The sequence below is a fragment of the Aspergillus bombycis genome (genome assembly GCF_001792695.1).
Source record: "Aspergillus bombycis strain NRRL26010 chromosome Unknown contig00054, whole genome shotgun sequence".
Classification (NCBI taxonomy): Eukaryota; Fungi; Ascomycota; class Eurotiomycetes; order Eurotiales; family Aspergillaceae; genus Aspergillus; species Aspergillus bombycis.
Window position 1 is genome coordinate 19,115 of NW_019170056.1, and position 19,890 is coordinate 39,004.

Below are 19,890 nucleotides of genomic sequence, written 5' to 3' on the forward strand. Positions count from 1 at the left end.
AGAAGTAATTACATCAAATGAAACGGCTTAGTAGCCTGGTCCATAGTTAGCGATCATTCCCGAAACGAAGGGTTGTTTTTATACATACCATTCTGTTCTCTCCGTCCGTTCCCCTCGTCATTATCATTATCATCATCCTTACCAGAGACTGCAGACGCCTGGCCAGCAGCATCTCGAATGTGTTGTTCATCGCCACGAAGTTTCTCAAAATAAGCTTTTATATCCTCCGCTCCCACAGGCTTACCCGTCTCTGCGAATGGCTTCAGAAACTCCTTAACTTTGTCACGCAGATGATTGTATACCATTGCGCCTTCGATGGCTCGCACACGATCGATATTGCTCAACGCGGCTTCACCGCGGTCAAGGAGGCTACCGGTGCCAGTGCTGCCACCGCCATTGGCTTCTCCATCCTCAGAGAGCGGGGGCTCGTAGGTTTCTTCTTCCTCCCGCAATTGGATGTGCGGGGAGAGATTGGGGTAACAGTCGCGACAGCGGCAGAAGTGGTCGCGGAAGTCTTCTTTCAAGAATAAGGAAAATGTACTGGAAGGAACAGTATCGGGGAGAGAGTCATGCTTGTTATTCAGTGAAGGGAGTTGATTAGGCTCTTCCTTTGGTGCTGAGTTGGGCTCTGGCTTCGAGTCCGAGAGGGGATTCTCAGTATCTTCCTTGGTCCGCTTTGTAGTTGGCTCGCCTTCTTCCTCATCCTCCACTTTCCGTTTCTTGGGATTAGTGGTTTGTTCCTCTGTGACGTCTGTGGTTGTAGTGTCTGGTGCAGGCCCGGTAGTCTTGGGCAATCCACCTTCCTTGTACACAGGGGGAAGGAAACCCACCGTTCCCACATATCGCTTCAACCAGGGATTTGAGGCAACACACTTGTAACAGAGAAACGTCTCAAAATCGTCTTCCCCAGGGAATCCCGGAGGAAGTGGCGTCTCTTCATCATCCCCAATTTGGCCATTCCCGCCCGCGTTTTTCTTGAATTCCTTATACCAATCCCGCGGCAGCCCGATGAGACACTCTGGATGCCACCAGTCTTCTCCACAGCCGCCCGATTCAACGGTTCCCAGTCCAAGACACTGAAACATAGTTCCCTTTTCTTCTTCCGCATTATAGTCCTCGCTACAGCCACAGAACTTGTTCTGGAAATTTTGGTTGTACTTGTTCTCGGGATGCGGCTCTTCAGAATGGACGCCCTTTGCGCCGGTCTTTGGGTCGTTGCGCAGTGTGCATGGAGCCGACGATGGCACGCGAGTCGTACCACAATCACAGACAAAGTTTCGTTTGTTGAATAGTTCGACGAGTGTGTGTTCGCCATGGCAGGCGATGGAACAGGAGTAGCACACCCCTGCTGCGGTGTGCGGCACATCGGCGGTCTTTGGAGGAGGGTTGCAGGTTAAGCAAGCATATAAAGTCTGTCGCAATGGCCCTAAATCTTTCGTGCAGGAGTCGAATGACTAGAAGGTCAGGTCTTTATGTCGTGGTCCATCGCAGGTACTATGCTCACATAAGGTAAGATTTCGCGCGCATCAGCTTCGAGTTGCATCTGACTTTCGATGAACCTAAAGTGTAGTGTTAGATGTTGGTTTATTTTAGATCACCCATCGCACGGGTGTACTCTTGATCAGCTTTGAGATAGAGTGAGTACGTACTCTTTCGCAGTCTGCGAGTTCTGCGAGCTGAAGCTCTCGCGCCGATTGCTGGCATTGTGGCCGTTCTTTGTCTGGTCGGCGTCAGATGGCACGGTCTCAGAGTTATCCATATTGATTTAATAAGCCGCTGATTTAGATACAAGTATACTAATCAAATGGCGATAGTAGGATGAACAGAAACTGTTTTGCGCCTAGCTCTCATGCGTTCAGACACGGCGCGGCGCCAGAGCACTTTAAGTGTTTGCTTTGTTTGCAGTTAGTGATGAGCCGAGCATGTTTTATTTGCTTTACATTTCATATTGTTATATACATATATCAATACTTATTTTTTAGATCAATAATGAGAGTATAACTTGAAGTTCATTTACTTTTAAACCATGGAAATATTGATTGTGGAGCGCATCGCGAGTCATACAGTATGCCTGTTCCAGGGCTTCATCCACTATCGTGATAATCATGCTAAACGAGGAGATATAAATGTTCCAAGTCTCAGTCCACACTGAGCGAGTCCCTAAGAATGGGGTAGCGCGTAGAAACTTGCACCAGAGCTTCTATATTAGCGCCACCACGCCATGCCTAGGCTTCTGGGGTGTATTATCAGGCATCAAGTCATATACTTTCCTAATCCGGGTTTAATTGAAACGACGCGTCGTGTCGCGTTTTGACGCGTTCTCTCAGTACCCGCACGCATCACCGCCCCAGCAACCGATTGATTGAATCCCTCCCTTTGCTCCTCCTCGCAGCAGACCAAAAAGACCCTCCTCACTCAGAAACATTTGTGGGTTTTGTTCACTTTGTCATTCTTTCAAATTAGCCTCCCTCACACTAATATACACACACAATGAGGTATGTACTAAAATATATCCTGCATGTAGCGCATTTTATCCATACCAAAAATTTTTCTCTCTTTTTCTCCCTGCTGTTCAACTTTTTAAGCAAGGCTAAGATCTGTACAGTTCACCACTTCGCCCCAGTAATACCGCCGCAAACCGTGGACTAGGCAACTTGAACCGTCGCAAGAGAGACAGAGAGCCCGATGATGAAACATCTTCAATTGCCCCCCCCTCTAGTCGTAAGTCAAAGCATGAAGAAAGAATCTGCTCTGTGTCCTTACTGACTTCGTAGCCCCCCCCTCTTCCCCTCCTATGCTTCCCTTTGAAGATGACGACCGCGATGAGGAAGCAGAGCTTCTGGAAGATATTGATGACCTTGACGAAATGGCAGAGGAAGGAGAGGGCATTGACCTATTCGGTGACAGCTTCGAAAGAGACTACACGAGCCGAGAAGACGATCGTTATCAGGGAGCCGACATTGATGACGAAGAACAAGAAGAGCTAGACATAGGCACACGTCGCCAACTGGAAGCTCGCTTGAACAGGAGAGATCGGGAACTGGCACGGCGCAGTCGCATGCCTCGGGCTTTTCTGCAAGACGATGATGACCAAAACATAGATCTTACCCGCCAGCCTCGCCGGCGGAGGCATCACTACGATGAGGACCGAGAAGATATTGACATGGGTGAAGGTGGCATGGAAGACCTGTCGTTGGAAGAGATGATGGATATCAAGGCCCCCAATGTCACAGACTGGGTGTTGCAGCCTCAAGTCCTGCGCTCCATCTACCGAGAATTCAAGGCCTTCTTGACCGAGTTCACTGACGACTCCGGTGCTTCGGTGTACGGAAACAAGATCAAGACTCTTGGTGAGGTTAACTCGGCCTCTCTCGAAGTCTCCTACGATCACTTGTCCAGCACCAGGGCTGTATTGGCATACTTCGTGGCTAATGAGCCCACCGAGGTTCTGAAAGTTTTCGACCAGGTCGCTCTTGATGTCACATTGTTCCATTACCCCCAGTATCACGACATCCATAATGAGATCCACGTTCGCATCATCGACCTTCCTACCATTAGTACTCTCCGCCAATTGCGCCAGTCTCATCTCAATTCCCTGGTGCGTGTCACCGGTGTCGTCACGCGCCGCAGTGGTGTATTCCCGCAATTGAAGTATATCATGTTCGTTTGTGGCAAATGTAATATTACTCTGGGGCCTTTCCAGCAGGAAGCCAGCCAGGAAGTCAAGATTTCCTACTGCCAGAACTGCCAGTCCAAGGGACCGTTCACCGTTAACTCAGAGAAGACCGTTTACCGCAACTACCAGAAGATGACTCTTCAAGAATCGCCTGGCTCCGTCCCCGCCGGACGACTTCCACGCCAACGTGAAGTGATCCTTCTTGCAGACCTCATTGATTCCGCTAAGCCTGGTGACGAAGTTGAAGTGACTGGTATCTACCGCAACAGCTACGATGCCCAGCTCAACAACAAGAATGGATTCCCTGTGTTCGCCACTATTATCGAAGCAAACCATGTTATCAAGTCTCACGACCAGCTGGCTGGTTTCCATTTGACTGAAGAAGATGAGCGTGAGATCCGTGCCCTCTCGCGAGACCCAGAAATCGTGGACAAGATAGTCCGTTCTATTGCCCCAAGTATCTACGGCCACCAAGACGTGAAAACAGCCGTCGCTCTCTCCCTCTTTGGTGGTGTTAGCAAGCAAGCCCAAGGAAAGATGTCGATCCGTGGAGATATCAACGTCCTACTTCTGGGTGATCCAGGTACTGCCAAATCTCAAGTCCTGAAATACGTTGAGAAGACCGCCCACCGTGCCGTCTTTGCAACGGGTCAAGGTGCCAGTGCCGTCGGTTTAACAGCCAGCGTGCGCCGCGACCCGCTGACCAGCGAATGGACTCTGGAAGGTGGTGCCCTCGTTCTCGCAGATCGCGGTACGTGCCTGATCGATGAGTTCGACAAGATGAACGACCAAGACCGTACCTCCATCCATGAAGCCATGGAACAGCAAACCATCTCCATCTCCAAAGCCGGTATCGTCACCACGCTACAAGCGCGTTGCGCCGTTGTCGCAGCAGCCAACCCCGTCGGCGGCCGTTACAACAGTACTGCACCTTTCAACGCCAACGTCGAGCTCACTGAACCCATTCTCTCTCGTTTCGACATACTTTGCGTCGTCCGCGATCTCGTAGATCCTGCTGAAGACGAACGCCTTGCCAACTTCGTTGTAGAATCTCACCATCGCGCCAACCCAGCCCGTCCTCTGCGAGACGAAGAAGGCAACTTAATCGATAGCGACGGCAACCGCATCGATGAAGAAGGCTACCGCCTCGATAAGGATGGGAGCCGCCTGCCATTCACTCCCGAAGAAATCGCCGCTCGTGAAGCCGCAAACCGCAAAATCGAAGATGAAAAAGAGGGCGAAATCCCCCAGGAACTCCTTCGCAAATACATTCTCTACGCCCGTGAACGCTGCCACCCGAAACTCTACCAAATCGACCAAGACAAGATCGCCCGACTTTTCGCAGACATGCGCCGCGAATCCCTCGCAACTGGCGCATACCCCATTACCGTAAGCTCCCACAAATAAACCCCACACACCAGATAAAAGAAAACTAATAAACACATCCACAGGTACGTCACTTGGAAGCCATCATGCGTATCGCAGAATCCTTCTGCAAGATGCGTCTATCAGAATACTGCTCCAGTCAAGACATCGACCGCGCAATAGCAGTAACAGTCGACTCTTTCATCGGCAGTCAAAAGGTTTCCTGCAAGAAGGCTCTCTCTCGCGCTTTTGCCAAGTATGTCCTTGCTCCTTTTCCCTTTCCTTACCTTCTCTACCTTCATTTCATTTGCAAGTAACACGGTATTGACAATTATAAAACAGGTACACATTATCCAGACCTAAGCCTCAGTCGAGACGGAAAGCGGGTATTGCTGCGCCGAACCCTTATATTCCTAAGGCGGCCGCGCCTCGGGCTTACTAGATCTCATGTGAATATAAATTGCGCGGGGTTTACGTTAATTAATGTGGGTTTATTCGGGTTGCTATGATATCAATTTTTTGTTCTTTTCTTTTTAATAGAAATATGAAAGAGGTACATTAATGTGTGGATTCTGGATTAATCTGATATATTTGACATGGATGAATCCTTTCTTGTGGGTTTTATGGTGAGATATCTCTCTACATTCGGGATGTGGAGTTCTGGATCTTCAGTGTTGTGTTTCTGTGGATTTGGAAGTGAATATTGATACCAAGGTTCAACTATCAGTCAGATAAGACATACAATACAGCATGTGATTTGACAAAAACTACTGAATAGAAAAGAAACCACACAGAAACTACAGAAAACCAGTCCCAAGGCATCCGTTCCCAGCCCTAGAGTAACCATCAACCAACGCCGTCCATTTTCGTCCGCGCTGCCAAGTGAATAAATAAAACCATGTACCACCCACCATAGATAGCCCCAGGCTATCCTATATTTGCCTGTCCCTGCCACCCCTCCTGCGGGAATGGACTTTCCCAGACTCACAGGGCATCATTGTAGTTGTGATATCCTGATGTCAATCGATGAAAGGTTTCCTGAGGTACTAGGCCAAGCCACATTGCTATCCACCTTTGGGAGATTGTCTTGGTGGGCTGTGAAATGATGCGTTCCAGTATTATTCCATCTGTGCCTTCCTAAGCGACCAGTGGTGCGGTCCCAATGCAAGGAGTACAGAATAATGATGATAAAAAGGACATCTCAAGGCCTTCAGTCGTCACTGATTCGTCTCTCAGGACGGGGCTTGCGCAAGCTCTTCATCCGATTGATAAAGCCACCACCACCACCACCACCACTCCCGTTGGCATTACGACCCTCGTCATATCCGTATGATCGGTCCTCTGTATGTCTCCGTTCCAGGCCGGAACTTTGCTTCGGACTGCTAGAAGAACGAGCTCGTCCCAGTCCTTGTGATTCCTCGGCGATCCGAGCACCTTTCTTCTCCCATGCATCATCATAATCCTGGAAGAATGGATTCTTCTCGTTGGCCTTGATCGTTCCGATATGGCCGGAACCCGCGGGTGCCATATAGGATGCTTCAGGTGATATCACGCGACCGTTGGACGGGCGGCTACCTACCCCACGGAGTCGCTGCGCTAAACTCTTCTTCCGTTGCAGGCCCCCCGCCCCTTGCTTGATCTGTTGATCATTCTCGCTCTCACGGCGTTGCATGGCGGCTTTACTGGCTGGAGCCCCATCCAAGAAGGTACTGGTTCCTAATCCCATGCTCTGTTCGCCATGCACCGGCTCGATCCGCGATGTCGGATCGAAGTTCACGCCTTCTGTTTTACGAGTCTCGACTGCGCCATAATCGTTATAACCTTGCTCTGATCTTCCGTGGAACAGGTCCAGATTAATGTTCTGGTTGACGGGGCCAGAGCCTCCTAAGGCCATGTTGGCAGAATCTGCAGGGAAGGCTTGCATGGGGGCTGTGCGTAAGCCCTTGCGGTTGCGGTTCGGGTTGCACGCATCAAACGGCCCATCGTGATGGAACACTACCCACGCATTAGTCGGATGCTTCAGAAATAAAAAACGATGTCAGGTGGGGGCCACTTACTTCCAGTGCCGTAGATACTAGTCACATCGAGCTTGTCAATAATGTCGAGTTGGTAGTTGGCCTTTTTCGAGGAACGAGGCTTGCCGTCCCGATGACGAGCTTCCCGTTCCCGGCGCCTCCTCTCCCGTCGGCGCCGCTCGTCTTCCGGGTCGAGCAGCTTGGGACGCTCCATGATGGACGACTCCGAGTTCCGACGAGGCCGGCGATCACGATCTCGGGGCCTCGGCAGGCCTGCACTCGGCGGGTCAGCGAAGATGTCTAGCGGATCTTTCTCTCGGCGTTCTGGACGTTCCCTCGACGTGGTTGGGCGGTGACCGCTCGAAGCACCACCATTCTGCAAAGGCCGATCGGGGCGAGACGGAGCGGGTCGGTAGCCCGTTTGTTGGGGGGCTGGATTGGAGTTGAGCGAGAGGTTTTCCTATGCGAGAAAGATGTACAGTTAGATCAGTTTGGGTGGTGTGGCGTCTTTCAATAGGAGCCATACAAAGATATCGCGCGTATTGTTCGTCATATCGGACCGATCGATGGGGGACACTATGCTTCCAGTGCCAGTAGGTGCCGACTGTGGCGACAGGGGTCCGTAATCGTCGAGAAAAGGATTCGTCGAGGTTGGTCGTTCTGGGCGACTACCTGAGGCAATAGAGTTTGAGGGTGAGAGAGCACGGTTCCTGAAGGGGTTGTTGGAGCCCAGATTCACCCCTGGGACTTGTGGCGACGGTTGACGAACCGGGGAGACTGTACAAGAAATAGAAAATCCATGTCAGTTTTATCTCTAAGCACTCGCAGGCCAGACACGGTCTAAAATGACGACGGAATGAAGCAACTGATAAGGGGAGTCGGGCCCCGCAACGATGTGAAACGTTCTGCGATTGAGCCCAACCAGACAAAAGGCGGATGACGAACCTTGCGGACCCAGCGCCATGGCGGGTGGATAAGCATACGAGAGCGTGGGAGGTTGCTGAGAGGCATTCATGTTGGCGGAACACGCAATGCGTCCACGAGGATGGGCGAGTGAAAAGCGACGATTGGGGATGACAGGGGAAGCATAAAACACGATCACGGGAAATAAAGGAGAGCTCTAATAATGCGATAATCGATCGCAAGCGCCGAGCTAGCAAACAAGAAAATAATTAAAAAAAACCCCCAGCTGGTGGTTTGTGAAACAGCGATGCCTCGGAAGTCGGTCAGGGGGCCGGTGACGATTGGAGGGGGATTTTGATTGCAGGAGATTTCGGAGATGCAGTTATGGAGATAGATTAGACCGTTGAGACTAGTATTTTAGCTTGCGTGGATGGCGAAATCCCCTTGTCTCTTTTCATTTGATCTTCTGTTTTTTTTAAACCAAGGAGGGGTGTGGCGGAAGAAAAGAAGAAAGGAAAGGGAAGGAAACGTGCGAAGGGGAGAGAAAGAGAGAAACGGGAAATGACTAGTACCCTAGTTAGTAGAAAGGAAGGAGTGGAAAGAGAGTTGTGTAAAGTAGTAAAGTGATGGTTGATTGACGGGAAACGAAGCGGCGGAGCGCCCCTTGGGACCTGTCCAGTGGAAGGGATCGTCGGAGGGAATTAATAAAAAAGGGGGGTGGGAGGAAGGAACGAGGTGGATTCATGGAGATTTATTCTCCATCATTGGAGAAGAGCATAGAGAAAGTGAGAGAAAGTGACAAGAGATGTCCCACAGTAGCTGTAATTCTCTTTCTTTCTTTTTTTATTTTTATTTTTATTTTTTTTTTTTTTTCTTTTTTTTATCGGTTCATTTTTGCTTGAATTTTGATTTCTATTACTGTTATTCAGATTATCCCGAGAGAGAGAAATTTAATACGTATATGATTTATTAGAGATAGCCATCGAGATATCACGCACTTTTGATAAACCAACACCAACAAATAAACAATAGACAGCGTAAATCAATCAATATCAACACCACCACTGGTAATAAAATACAGATCGACATCATCCACTCTAACTGCCGGATTGGGGTTACTGCCTCCAACCCAAGGGTTTAGTTAGTTATATATAGTAGATTTGTAATATCCTGCTAGTATTAGATTGCTCGGCAAAATGAGCTCTCCTCCCTCTCCCTCCCTCTCTCTCTCTCTCTGCTTTCCCTGTTCCTCTCCCAGTGCACCCGAACAGTCAGTCATATGAGCAAGATCCACTGAGTCAATCCCGTGGGGATGCATGGATAGCTTGAGTAACGACAGTAGTTACTTAGTACTAGTAGTAGAAGAACCTACTAATGTAGCTTGGAGGGAACCGTCCTCTTCCTCCCGAGGTTCACTAACCTCGCCCTTGTAATTTACCACCGGCGAACAGGAACACCGCTTCCTGAGTGGCAGACTGCCCCCCATCATCACTTAGTCAATGTATTAGATCCGTTTAATACACTTGAATCGTTACCCGCCATGCTCGACTTCGTATATTAATACCGGGGCTCAAAACCGGAAATGACTTGCTGCCTGCGAATACCCCAGAAATCAATCATCAAACCAGACCACTAAACTATCTTAGGCATAAGGCACAGGAACTGGTTCTGGTGCAGGTACTATACATGGAAGTTCTGCAGTTTTGGGGCAGGAGAAAAAGCAAAGAGAAATCTCCTATTGATCATTTTACTTCCTTGATTTAAGACACAGAGCAAACCAACCAATTCTATACTTCGTATTGAGCGATATCACGGGACAATTGAAGCCCATTCTATTTTGAGAAAAATACGCCACCACCACCACCAACTTTAACCCTTCCACATACACGAATTACTCAAAATAACATTCCGCAAGGAAAATGGACAGTGTATACAAAAAGGTTAAGAAACAATCTTAATTCAATGCAATCAATATTTTCGATTCTATATTCCATCCCGACCAGGTACGTTGCAGCAGTGACCCCTCAATCACACAGAACAGCTTCACTCTGCAACTGATCGGCGGTCGATTTGGCTTTTCGTCCCTCAATGATCGACGTTGTTAGTCAGTATCCTACGTTATCCTTTTCCTTGGCAATTATCCACTGGGACCCTTACATCGGAACGCCCTGGCAGACAGGGCCTGTTGGATGCTTGATGACGGAATCTTGCGCTTTGCCTTTCTTTTTGTTCTCCGTTGGTTTCCTTAACCAAAGTACAGTAGAACGGCCCAGCCTCCGACTGCATTCTGCAGGGAGTCCAGAGTACTGCATCACCAGTGGCCGCGTCGAAAAGGATGACGTCGGGGAAAATCCTCAGACATGCGTCAACATTCCTCTAAGGGGCTTAAAGAAATTCAAAGTTTACTTCATTCATCTGAGATCTCTCATTAGAGTTTTACTGTACATGATCCGCTGTCCTACGATCAAAAATCAAATTAACACCACCCCCCGGAAACAGCAACGAAAAACAAATGACTGCCAGAGCTTAATTCTTTCCATGGTCAGCCAACCCGAGACACTCGGCCATGTTGAAGAAGATGTCCACCGAGCTGTACACGCCACCAAACAGCTCCTGGCAAGGGCCCTGCGCAAACACCGGTACATCCGTCAATGAGTGCACGCCCTGGTTCGCATCGACGGGTAGAGTGCCGTTAACCAAAAACCCAGTCACCGCGTCCTTGTAATTGGCAAAGTAGCCGTCGGATCCACTGCGCTTCGTCGCGGGCGTCCGAGGTCCCTCCTTGTGCACTTCATAATTCTCTTGGTGGTCGGGGAACGCCACCACACCGGCATGCAGAGTGTAGCGCGGATCCCAGCGGGCCGGGAAATGGACCCCTTCCGAGTACCGCAAGGCGTTAGGGCCGCGCACGGTGTACTGCGAGAGTCCCGAATTCTGATAGGTTCCAATAGCCCGTCGCTTGTCGCGATCATCTTCCTGTGCGTTCAAGTATTCGGTGTCAACCGAGCCGGTGACGTCGAATCCGTGGCCGTGGTCAGCGGTAACAATAATAAGAGTGTCCTCCAACTGTCCAAGGGCTTCGAGCTTCTCGATCGTGGCGCGCACGGTATCGTCAAGCTCTAGCAGTTCGCCCAGAGACCGGTCGTAATCCAAGGAGTGCATCTGCTTGTCGATACTGGCGGCCTCCGACATGAGGAACCAGCCATCATCCTCATGCCGGGCGTCAGTACATCGATTGCCTTGAGGGTCATCTCCTTCAGCCCAGGAAGATCCTCTGCGTCGCGCTTTGAGCCATCTGGATAGTTGCTCTGGTTGCGAAGGTTCTCCTGGTAGACGTTGCGATCGAGCCAAGTAGCCAGGTTGGATGTGGAGAAAACACCTAGGGCCTTGGTGTCATTCGGGGCAGCCTGCAGCGCGGTCTTGTTCCAGCTAATACTATATTCCTTCTCGGAGAACAGTTGGTAGTAATCCCTAGGCGCGTCTTCGCTGGTAACGAAGTTTTCTGCACCGGCGCCGAAGAGGACGTCCGGACCGTCCCAGTTTGTCCATTCATACTCGGTCAGCCCTTCAAAATAAGCGCTGATAACATGGTCATACTCGCCACGGTCCCGAGTATGAGCAGCCAAGGCAGCGGGGGTGGCGTCGGCCAGGAAAGCAGTCGAGACTATTCCAATACCGGCATCGGGGTACCGGCGGCGGAAGATCTCGGAAATGGTCTCGAATTTCGGGTCATCGAAAGGATCTTCCGACGAGTCCACATAGACGTTCAGAGCGTTCACTGTGGTCTTCTGGCCCGTATAGAGTGCCGTGGCCGAATTGGCCGAGTCCGTGATGAAGGAGTCCATCGAGTGGGTCATCTGGTGGCCCAAGACCGGGAACTTGTCCAATTGCAATTTGGTCAAGTACTTGCCATTAATGCTGCGGTGAGCGATCAAACGAGCGGCCGTGATCATGTTAGTTGTCATGCCGTCTCCGACGAAGAGAACGACGTTCTTCGCCCGTCGCTTCTCTGGGAGGTTGCGCACCAGCCAGTTGGCAACTGTCTTCTCCTGACCGTAATAGGTCAACGTCGCCTCGTACTCACCAGGCTCGTGGAGAGCGACCCTTCTGTATGCCTTGGCTGTGACATTGACGAGAGAGGGCTTATCCGCATCCTTCGCGAACAGGTCTACACCACTTAGTCGATGCTATCTTATACATTGGGGCGTTTCAGAACCTACCTTCATACCAGGTAAAGTTCCATCTCTCGAGTTCCGGCTCGTCGATCTCGAAATATTCTGCCGCGGCAACCCCATCTTCGCCTTTCTTCGCGATAGTAAATTTGAAGTCTGGATCAGGCTGGCCCTGGCGAGCTTCAGAGCCATTGACAGGCGAGTGAACTTCAAGACGTATATCGAAGTACTGCCCGGGAAGGAAATCCGCCCTAGTAGGAGTACAGCAATTAGCTCCAGTGCTCTACCACCACCAATTACACTGACTTGAAGTCACGACAATCAAAGGATAAAAGGCATACTGGTCGGGAGGGAAAACACAGCCCAAGGTTGGACAGCCACCCAAGCGCTGGTAAGTTTGGGCAACAGCGCAGGAGGCGAAGATCGCCGCGCCTACAATTGAGACGAGCCTCATCGTAATGTAGATGATGTGATCTCGAGGCAGAAGTAGAACACGAGGCCTGCAACTGAAGGACAAAGGAAGATCAATTCCCAGGTGGGAGAAACACGCCCTTTTAAAGTGTAGAATGCCAAGGGAATGCGACGACCAGATACCACCCTCGCATGGCTATCTCATCTCCTGTGTACGGGTCGTCCATCTCTGACTGGGTGGGATGATGTGGGCTAAGTCTACGTGGGAGATAATCTCATTCGAAAGCTGCTAATCCTTGTACCTTGTGCTTGGCGAATTCTACCAGGGAACCATTTGCAAGGATCCCGTAGACAAATCGGAATCCTCCATCTTCTACACGTGCAGAAGGGGCGTTCAATGGGGAAGCTTGGATGACGGCCCTTGCCCTCCGCCAAGCCAGGAGTGGCTTGGCACGGAGTACCATGCCAAGGTTCTGGCTGGGCACGTGGGCTATTCCTGGGGGAAATAATGGAATGGTTTCCTTTGATTATGTTCGGATGTGAGGGGCTTGGGATGGTGTCATTCATCGTTCACGCTTCCGTGGGCCATGGATGGAAGAGGAGGGTGGACGGCGAGTGGATTGGGTTACTAAATATCTAATATCAGGTCTCCGTCGAAGCGAGAAACCTTTGCAGAGATACGAGATTCACTCACTGAATGGATTTAGTGAAGAAATTGTATTGGTTGCCCTAGGGCTGCGACAAGAATCAGGAGACATAGCCAAGGCTCGACTCAGGTACCGGAGTGACATTTACCTTTATAGAATGTTCCTCGACTAGGGCTTGAGTCCGGTGCTCGTACATCATACTTTCTAGGGATAGTAGACGATGGCTTTCTTTGTCTAGAGGGTCAAGTGACGGCTCGGTTCTCGTTCGCTGACTCGTGGCATGAAATCCCTGATAGTATATATTCAACCGTCTCTCGCTCTCACATGCCCACATACAGGGACATATATATATTGACGCAGCTAAACTCAGACAGAATTGAGTATAGAATATGCGTTGGTTTCTTTTCACATTATCTTCACAATCAATGAAGGAGATGAGAGTAAATAATACGGAGGATATTAATATCTCTAGGAAGACATCAAAAGTGAGCTCTCCCACTACCGGAATTTGTACGGGTGGGTATACTACTAGTATAAACTTATGCAGGGACCATTGATACCCAACTTCCCAAAACATTTAATTATGTCCTATAGGTATTGTATTATGCCATCTGAGCTTGATTTCACAAATCTGAACAGTGAGGAGAAAGTAGTGGGTCAGTGTGAAGTCAAGATGAAGCAATATTTATATCGCACTCCGCGGCCTTTTCCCTTCATAGCTTAGCCTACCAGAAATGTCATCACCTTTCATCTCCAACTCTCCCAACAGCAACAACCCATTCGACCTTACCGACCGTACCTTTCCCTTTACCCTCCGCTATTTCATGATTTCTCCACGATAAACCAATCTATTGCTCACAGTCGTTGCAGCTGTCTTTATAATTCCCTCCGCTTAGCGTTCCAATAAACCTATTGATCCTACGCCATGGACCAGCCACAACCACCCACCGGTCAACCCGAGCAACCCCCACCGACTCTCACAAATCCACGTTTTACTCTCGAGCTCGAGTTCGTCTCCTCGTTGGCACCCATACTATCTCTCGCACCTCGCAGTCACATACCCCCATCTGTTAGGAATCTCCAACGCCAGCGATGAAGGCGACGCGACCAAGGACACTGCGGATCCTGACGCCCAGGCCTTCGCCGCGTACCTTGCGTACCTCTACTCCTACTGGAAAACTCCTGACTATGCGCAATTCCTAACTCATCCTGGTGCTACCCTCCGCGCGCTACGACTCCTCCAAGAAGACAGGTTCCGCCGCGACATCATTCGCCCCCAAGTTATCGAAGGGCTAGCGGGGACCAACATCAACGAAGCAGGCGGTGCAACCATCGAACAGGAGGGGGAACAAGATAAGGAGGAACAAGGGAAACAGGATGAAGCGGGGAATAACAATAGTTCAAAGACCTGAGCTCGGGTTTAGGGAATGAATGTAAAGAAGAGCCGCGGACATTTCCCTCGGTCTCTACGATAGGTCTGTTCGGATACAACCTAAAAAGGAAATCGTTGCGGGCGGCGGAGAAGTCTCAGGGGATCTACACCGGAGGGTAAAAGAATTGGGTTTTCTCAAAACCTTTTTGCTTCTTCCCCGCGAAGTTGCTTCGATCGAGGTCCGGACGCACTGATGCCGCTTGGTTCGCGATGGCGCGGAGCGTCATGTGTGACCGAGGTACGCACTCTTTTCCTTGAATAGTTCGTCAAGGTCGGCTATTTGTACCCTGTGAGGTGGCATAACGTCCTTTTTTTAGGTACTCGCTATGTCTATGCTGCATAGTTCGGGATGTAGCTTGATCATCGTTCGGTATATCTTCCCTAAATGCGGAGAGCACCTGCGAATATTCGACGGGTGATTGTTATGCTTGTACGTATCTAACTAACATAGGAAAGCATGCATAAAGGGAGCGCGCCTTGTGACCGATGGTGGTAGCATGGAATTGGGAATGGATTTTGCTTGGAATGTAAGATGTTCTTAGTATTTTAGTAGTATTGAATGTTGAAGTTGTTGTGTACACTTGTCTATTTCTCGACAAATACGAGTTCATTTAGCTATGACGTGAGCCGTTACTTCATTATTATTTTTTGTTTTCCTTCCTTTTGAAAGAAAGACAAGAATTGAAATTGGATATAGAAATGCTTAGAAAATAAGAAAGAAAGAGCAAAAATATTTGATAGACGCCATATATACAATCTACCAGTAAGCCTGGTAATAATAAACTCCTTAAATCGACGACGATCGCCAAGTCTCACGGGGCCAGAGAGGAACAGACTGATTTTCCCGACAGGTTCCTTCTTAACTCCGTCACTACAACTCCCACCCATCTGTCTTTCTTTCGCCTTTTCTTTCTTCCCTTTCCACACGCACATGCCCTTCTGCGTACTCCACCTGCCGCGCTCTCCTTGAGCACACTTGAACTGCCGTAAGACCGCAGCGTCACTCCTTACTTACCATTCGTTCCTGGGACAGACGACCCGCCACGACATAGCTGGCGACTACTACCTAGTAATATATCCGATGGACAGACCCCACCCCTTGGTGACTTAACTATCTTGCCCTGGACATCATTTTTCCACCGGTCACTGTGTCCGTGACGCGTACACTAAACCATTCAATTACCTCGACTCCATGTCCGGCTCCAGACTCTTTTTTCTGACCCACTAAATTCTGTATCTCCCAGCCACTACCCCTGGCACTTTCTGGAATCGCGCCTGACGCCCTTTACCGCTGAAACCCCAAAGCACGGACATTGAATAGCCTCCCCGGACACCCTAGCAGATGGAGGGTGTACGCCAGAAATGCAGACCGAAACATCAGGTTCTGGTCCTGAAATGCTATCCACAATACCAGAAAGGAGTGCAGGTGGTCAAGCCAAACTCAAGTGAACTGTCTTATCTGCTCTACTATGTGAGCACCCGCCGCAGCAAGCTGACAAAGGTCGGCGCCTTTTTGGAGAAGAGAGCCGCTCGGGATGTGTGGCGCCGCAAGATAGGGTGAGTTTATAATGGGGAGGGTGAGCGAAAGGTCATGGATGGAATTGGCACATAGTCTGCGGGAAATTGCGGTGAAAGCCCAGCTGACATTGTGGTTGTGTTCTCTAGAAATGTGCAGGTTACGCTTCAGATCTTGAGCGCGCTCATCGAGAAAGTTCCCCGCGACTTGCCGATCTACGCACGGTCGGTCATGACAGTCCTCGAAACGGTCGTACGCTCGCAGGATATCTCCATGGTCGAGGACTCTATTGAGACCTTCGAGACCTTCTGCCGACATCAAGATATGGCGGCACTATCTGCCGAACAGGAGTTTGCTACGCAATACCGGGAAGTGGTGAGGTCGTATGCGGGGTTTGCAGAGGGCGACCCTTCGATGCAATCGAAGCTCGCCGCTGGTCCTCCGCTTACGGTTCGATGGAAGACGGCGGGATTGAGAGCGATCAAAGGTGTGGTTAGTTCTGAAGCGGGTTTGGCTGCGGATGGCGGAGATTCGATACGGGTCATTCTTCCGGTCATCCTGGAGAACCTCTACAACCCGGATGACAATGTGGTTGGTTCTCTCGAATTGAAGCTCCTCGAAGCGGACAAGAACGAACCAGAGACTGCACACCGACGCAGGGTTAGCACGGCCACTGTGGACACGGTCGACGCGGTGGACGGGGATGCGTCATTGGCGGCTCAAAATACCGCTGATGTGGACCGAAAAGCGGAGATGGATATGAGGTTGCTGGCTTTGCGGTGTCTGGAGCAGATTGTCGTCAACGGGAGCAGCCGCGGCCAGATTCGTGTCACGACTCAGGTTGTGCTGGACTTTATCTTGCGCAAAAGTCGGGCAACTGGTAATGGCCTAGGTCAGGATTACAAGGATAGCTGGGCTACGTCGTTGGTTGAACTGATCGCCAAATGGTGCCCTGTTCAGGTTCGCTTTATTATTCTGGTGGCCGCTATGGATATTCTGTACGACATTCCTCCCACAGAAGAGTCTCTGGACGAATCATACGCCATCATCTATCTGATTGATCGGCTGTTAAAATCCCCCGTGAATATGATCGGACTTAGCGTTATTGATGTCTTACTGGGTCTCTTGCGTCATATGTCGTTCTTGACATCACCCTCGAGAGCTGGAAAATCGACACCAGATGAGAAGCAAAACGGACATTCAACCCCTCTAGAGCTTTCGGCGAAAAGGGCAGAGGTGGTCTCACTCCTGCAGGATTGTATTGGCAACCTCACAACGCACATTTACTATGGTGAGCAGGTTGTTGACATGGTCAGGACGATTTTGACTCGGTTCAAACCTTCAAGAGGCAACGAGCAGGCAATAACCTCGTCACCAACGCAGTCCGATGCCCTGGGAGGCGGTAGTGCTATGTTTTCGTCTGGGGAGGGTGGCCCAATAGCATTCTCCTTGCCCAGCGCAAAAACGGCAGCTCTCAAAGCGATCAAGAATATCCTCCTTGTTGCAAACACGAAGCGGCCAGGGGTCACACTAACCGCAGAATCCAGGCATCAGGTGGGCCTCTATGTATGGGAAGGTACGCAGTGGCTTTTGAGTGAACCCGACAGGGATGTTCGTTATGCATACGTCGATGCCTTTTTGACCTGGCTGAACCTGGAAACATCTACCGATGATCTTAAGGTTAAGGAGAGACCTGGCAGGCAGGCCAGTCAACCGGTCAGGAATGACTTATTAGACACCGCGGAAAGGTCTGGAAAGCGCACTGCCAGCATGAGCGGAAACCAGAGAGAAAAGGTGATTCTCATTGCGCAGTCTAACTTCCTTCGCTTACTCCATCTCACTATCTTTGACCTTGCGACTGATCACCCGGCGTCTGTTTCCGAGATTATGCTGCTTCATCTACTCTTAGTAAGCCTGGTGAAGCATCTTGGAGTGAACGCTGTTAGATTTGGACTCCCCATGGTGCTGAAACTTCAGGACAATATGGCCACCGCCGATGGCCAGCCCTTCCCTACCCTGGTGAATATTGGAAGCTTGGTCTATGGCTACCTGTGGGCATTATCCGAGAAGTTCGATTTGGACACCTCCAAGATTGGTAACGGAATCCAGAGTGAAGTTCAGAAAAGACAACAGCTTGGTGTTTGGCTTGAGACAATCCGCTTGCCGCCCGTCAGCCTTAACAAGATTGTCCACAGCAGCAGTGTCCAGGCTAGTGGCCGTGGTGCTCAGGACGTGAGCCTCCTGATTCCGTTTGATGGCGGCGAAGAACTCATCCAGCGAATCGAAGCATCTTATGGTTCCTTCATTACTTTACTTACTCACAGCCCACCAAGCTCTCCGGGGTCTGTCGGGTCCCCACCGCGAAGCATCACAGCTCCTGTACTGCCGCACATGTCGGCGCCCGCAGCTACACCGAAGGCTAGCGTCCTTCCTCCTGCGGTCAGGGAGCAGATGCTATCTCCATGGTCAAGAGAAGCCTGCCTGGCAGCTGCTGAAAATGAAAGAGCAGAGGCCAAATCCCTGAGCGGATCGCGGACCGGAACCTTAGTTATACGCAACCATGTTCATCAGAACGGGACTAGTTCTCCGTCAGCAAGTTCTAACGCATCTGTGCCTCCAGGTGCTTACGCATCTGTAGCTGGTCTGCAGAATGGCCGAAGAACGAGTGTGCCGAACTCGTCCCGCTCACAGCTCATCAGCACCAGTAGAGAATCTCCGGTCCACGTGAATGAACTGAGACGGGTCCTCTCTGTCAATGAAGAAGGCAAGGCCCGGCGAATGAGCCCGCTCAGGGGTCGACTCGACGGCTCGAATCGAAGTGTTATCTCTTCCAGTAGCGACAGTATGGTCAGTGGCTATTCGCTGTCCGAGTTTGACGATGGTGCCTCGGTCAAGCCCCAGTCTACCAGAGGCGGGCGGATCTCTCTTGATGGAGAGGAAACCCCCAGGGCCTCGGCTCTGTCTTTCATGGTAGATGCTGATGATATTCCGCCTGTACCGCCAATCCCTCCATCTATATCTATTCAAGGTGGTCTTTCAGATGGTCAGCAGCGGTCGGTTTCGGTTGGTCGCCCTTCAACTGCTCCCGGACCTCGCCGACCATCTGTCACGAACGGAAAGGCAGGGACACCTGGTACGTCGCCTGGTCGGTCTCTTAGCAGAGATAAAAGTCGATCGAGCACAGGTCTGGCAGCGGCTGCCACTGACGGTATTGAACCGTATGCAGAGAATATTGATAGCGCTCGCCTTGACGTGCAAAAGCTACTGGAAGGGTTCTTGTCGCCAGCGGACGCAGAGACGAGGGGCAGCAGACGGAAGGCCCGAAGTAATACAGGGCGACGAGGCGTGAGTGGAGGACTTGGGCGCCCTCCCTACTGATGGCATACCCATACATGTCGTATTAGTGTACTTCACTTTTGTGAAGCCCGTTTCTCTCTTACCTTGCATTCATTATTACCTTTCATTTGTTATGGTTGCCAAGCAGCTGCTCCTCTACCATTCTGTTGACCCTGCACATATCTAGTTTTACCTTATACCTTTTCCCCATCATTGCATTCTCTTTTCTGTTCTGCATCACATTCTCGGGTTCCTTTTGTCCGGTATCTTGTCCTTCCTTTGCCATCTCACCTATCTCCCTCGATAATGGCGTATGATCTGATAGACTTTCCTATGGTTACCCGCCCGAGCTTTGCTTTTTCTGTCTGCATCAAAAGGTTTCGTCTGCTTTCTGTGGTTTGAGTTAGCTTCTGTGAA

General features: G+C 50.4%; 6 protein-coding genes across 6 annotated transcripts; 3 read left to right on the top strand and 3 right to left on the bottom strand.

Annotated features, from left to right (window-relative positions):
* Nucleotides 1–53: 53 nt before the first annotated feature.
* On the bottom strand, nt 54–1,759 carry ABOM_006704 (putative metaphase-anaphase transition protein (Mlo2); the record flags this gene model as incomplete). Its single annotated transcript, XM_022533833.1, has 3 exons — nt 54–1,454; nt 1,505–1,559; nt 1,650–1,759. The coding sequence occupies 3 exons, from the start codon at nt 1,757–1,759 to the stop codon at nt 54–56; spliced, it is 1,566 nt and encodes a 521-aa protein (XP_022388248.1).
* An 838-nt stretch (nt 1,760–2,597) lies between these two features.
* On the top strand, nt 2,598–5,483 carry ABOM_006705 (MCM DNA helicase complex subunit MCM2; the record flags this gene model as incomplete). The annotated part of the gene is made up of 4 exons (XM_022533834.1): nt 2,598–2,721; nt 2,775–5,065; nt 5,128–5,297; nt 5,384–5,483. Coding segments are annotated over 4 exons (2,685 nt in total), but the record flags the coding sequence as incomplete, so codon positions are not given.
* Nucleotides 5,484–6,251: 768 nt separating this feature from the next.
* Nucleotides 6,252–8,071, bottom strand: ABOM_006706 (Pal1 family protein; the record flags this gene model as incomplete). The annotated part of the gene is made up of 4 exons (XM_022533835.1): nt 6,252–7,036; nt 7,099–7,516; nt 7,583–7,833; nt 8,002–8,071. 4 exons carry the CDS (start codon nt 8,069–8,071, stop codon nt 6,252–6,254), a joined length of 1,524 nt encoding a protein of 507 aa, XP_022388246.1.
* Nucleotides 8,072–10,485: 2,414 nt separating this feature from the next.
* Nucleotides 10,486–12,585, bottom strand: ABOM_006707 (alkaline phosphatase; the record flags this gene model as incomplete). Its single annotated transcript, XM_022533836.1, has 4 exons — nt 10,486–11,142; nt 11,190–12,127; nt 12,180–12,382; nt 12,473–12,585. 4 exons carry the CDS (start codon nt 12,583–12,585, stop codon nt 10,486–10,488), a joined length of 1,911 nt encoding a protein of 636 aa, XP_022388247.1.
* A 1,529-nt stretch (nt 12,586–14,114) lies between these two features.
* ABOM_006708 (mediator of RNA polymerase II transcription subunit 31) lies at nt 14,115–14,601 on the top strand (the record flags this gene model as incomplete). Its single annotated transcript, XM_022533837.1, has 2 exons — nt 14,115–14,178; nt 14,243–14,601. The coding sequence occupies 2 exons, from the start codon at nt 14,115–14,117 to the stop codon at nt 14,599–14,601; spliced, it is 423 nt and encodes a 140-aa protein (XP_022388240.1).
* Nucleotides 14,602–15,963: 1,362 nt separating this feature from the next.
* On the top strand, nt 15,964–19,515 carry ABOM_006709 (uncharacterized protein; the record flags this gene model as incomplete). The annotated part of the gene is made up of 2 exons (XM_022533838.1): nt 15,964–16,178; nt 16,287–19,515. The coding sequence occupies 2 exons, from the start codon at nt 15,964–15,966 to the stop codon at nt 19,513–19,515; spliced, it is 3,444 nt and encodes a 1,147-aa protein (XP_022388241.1).
* Nucleotides 19,516–19,890: the final 375 nt, after the last annotated feature.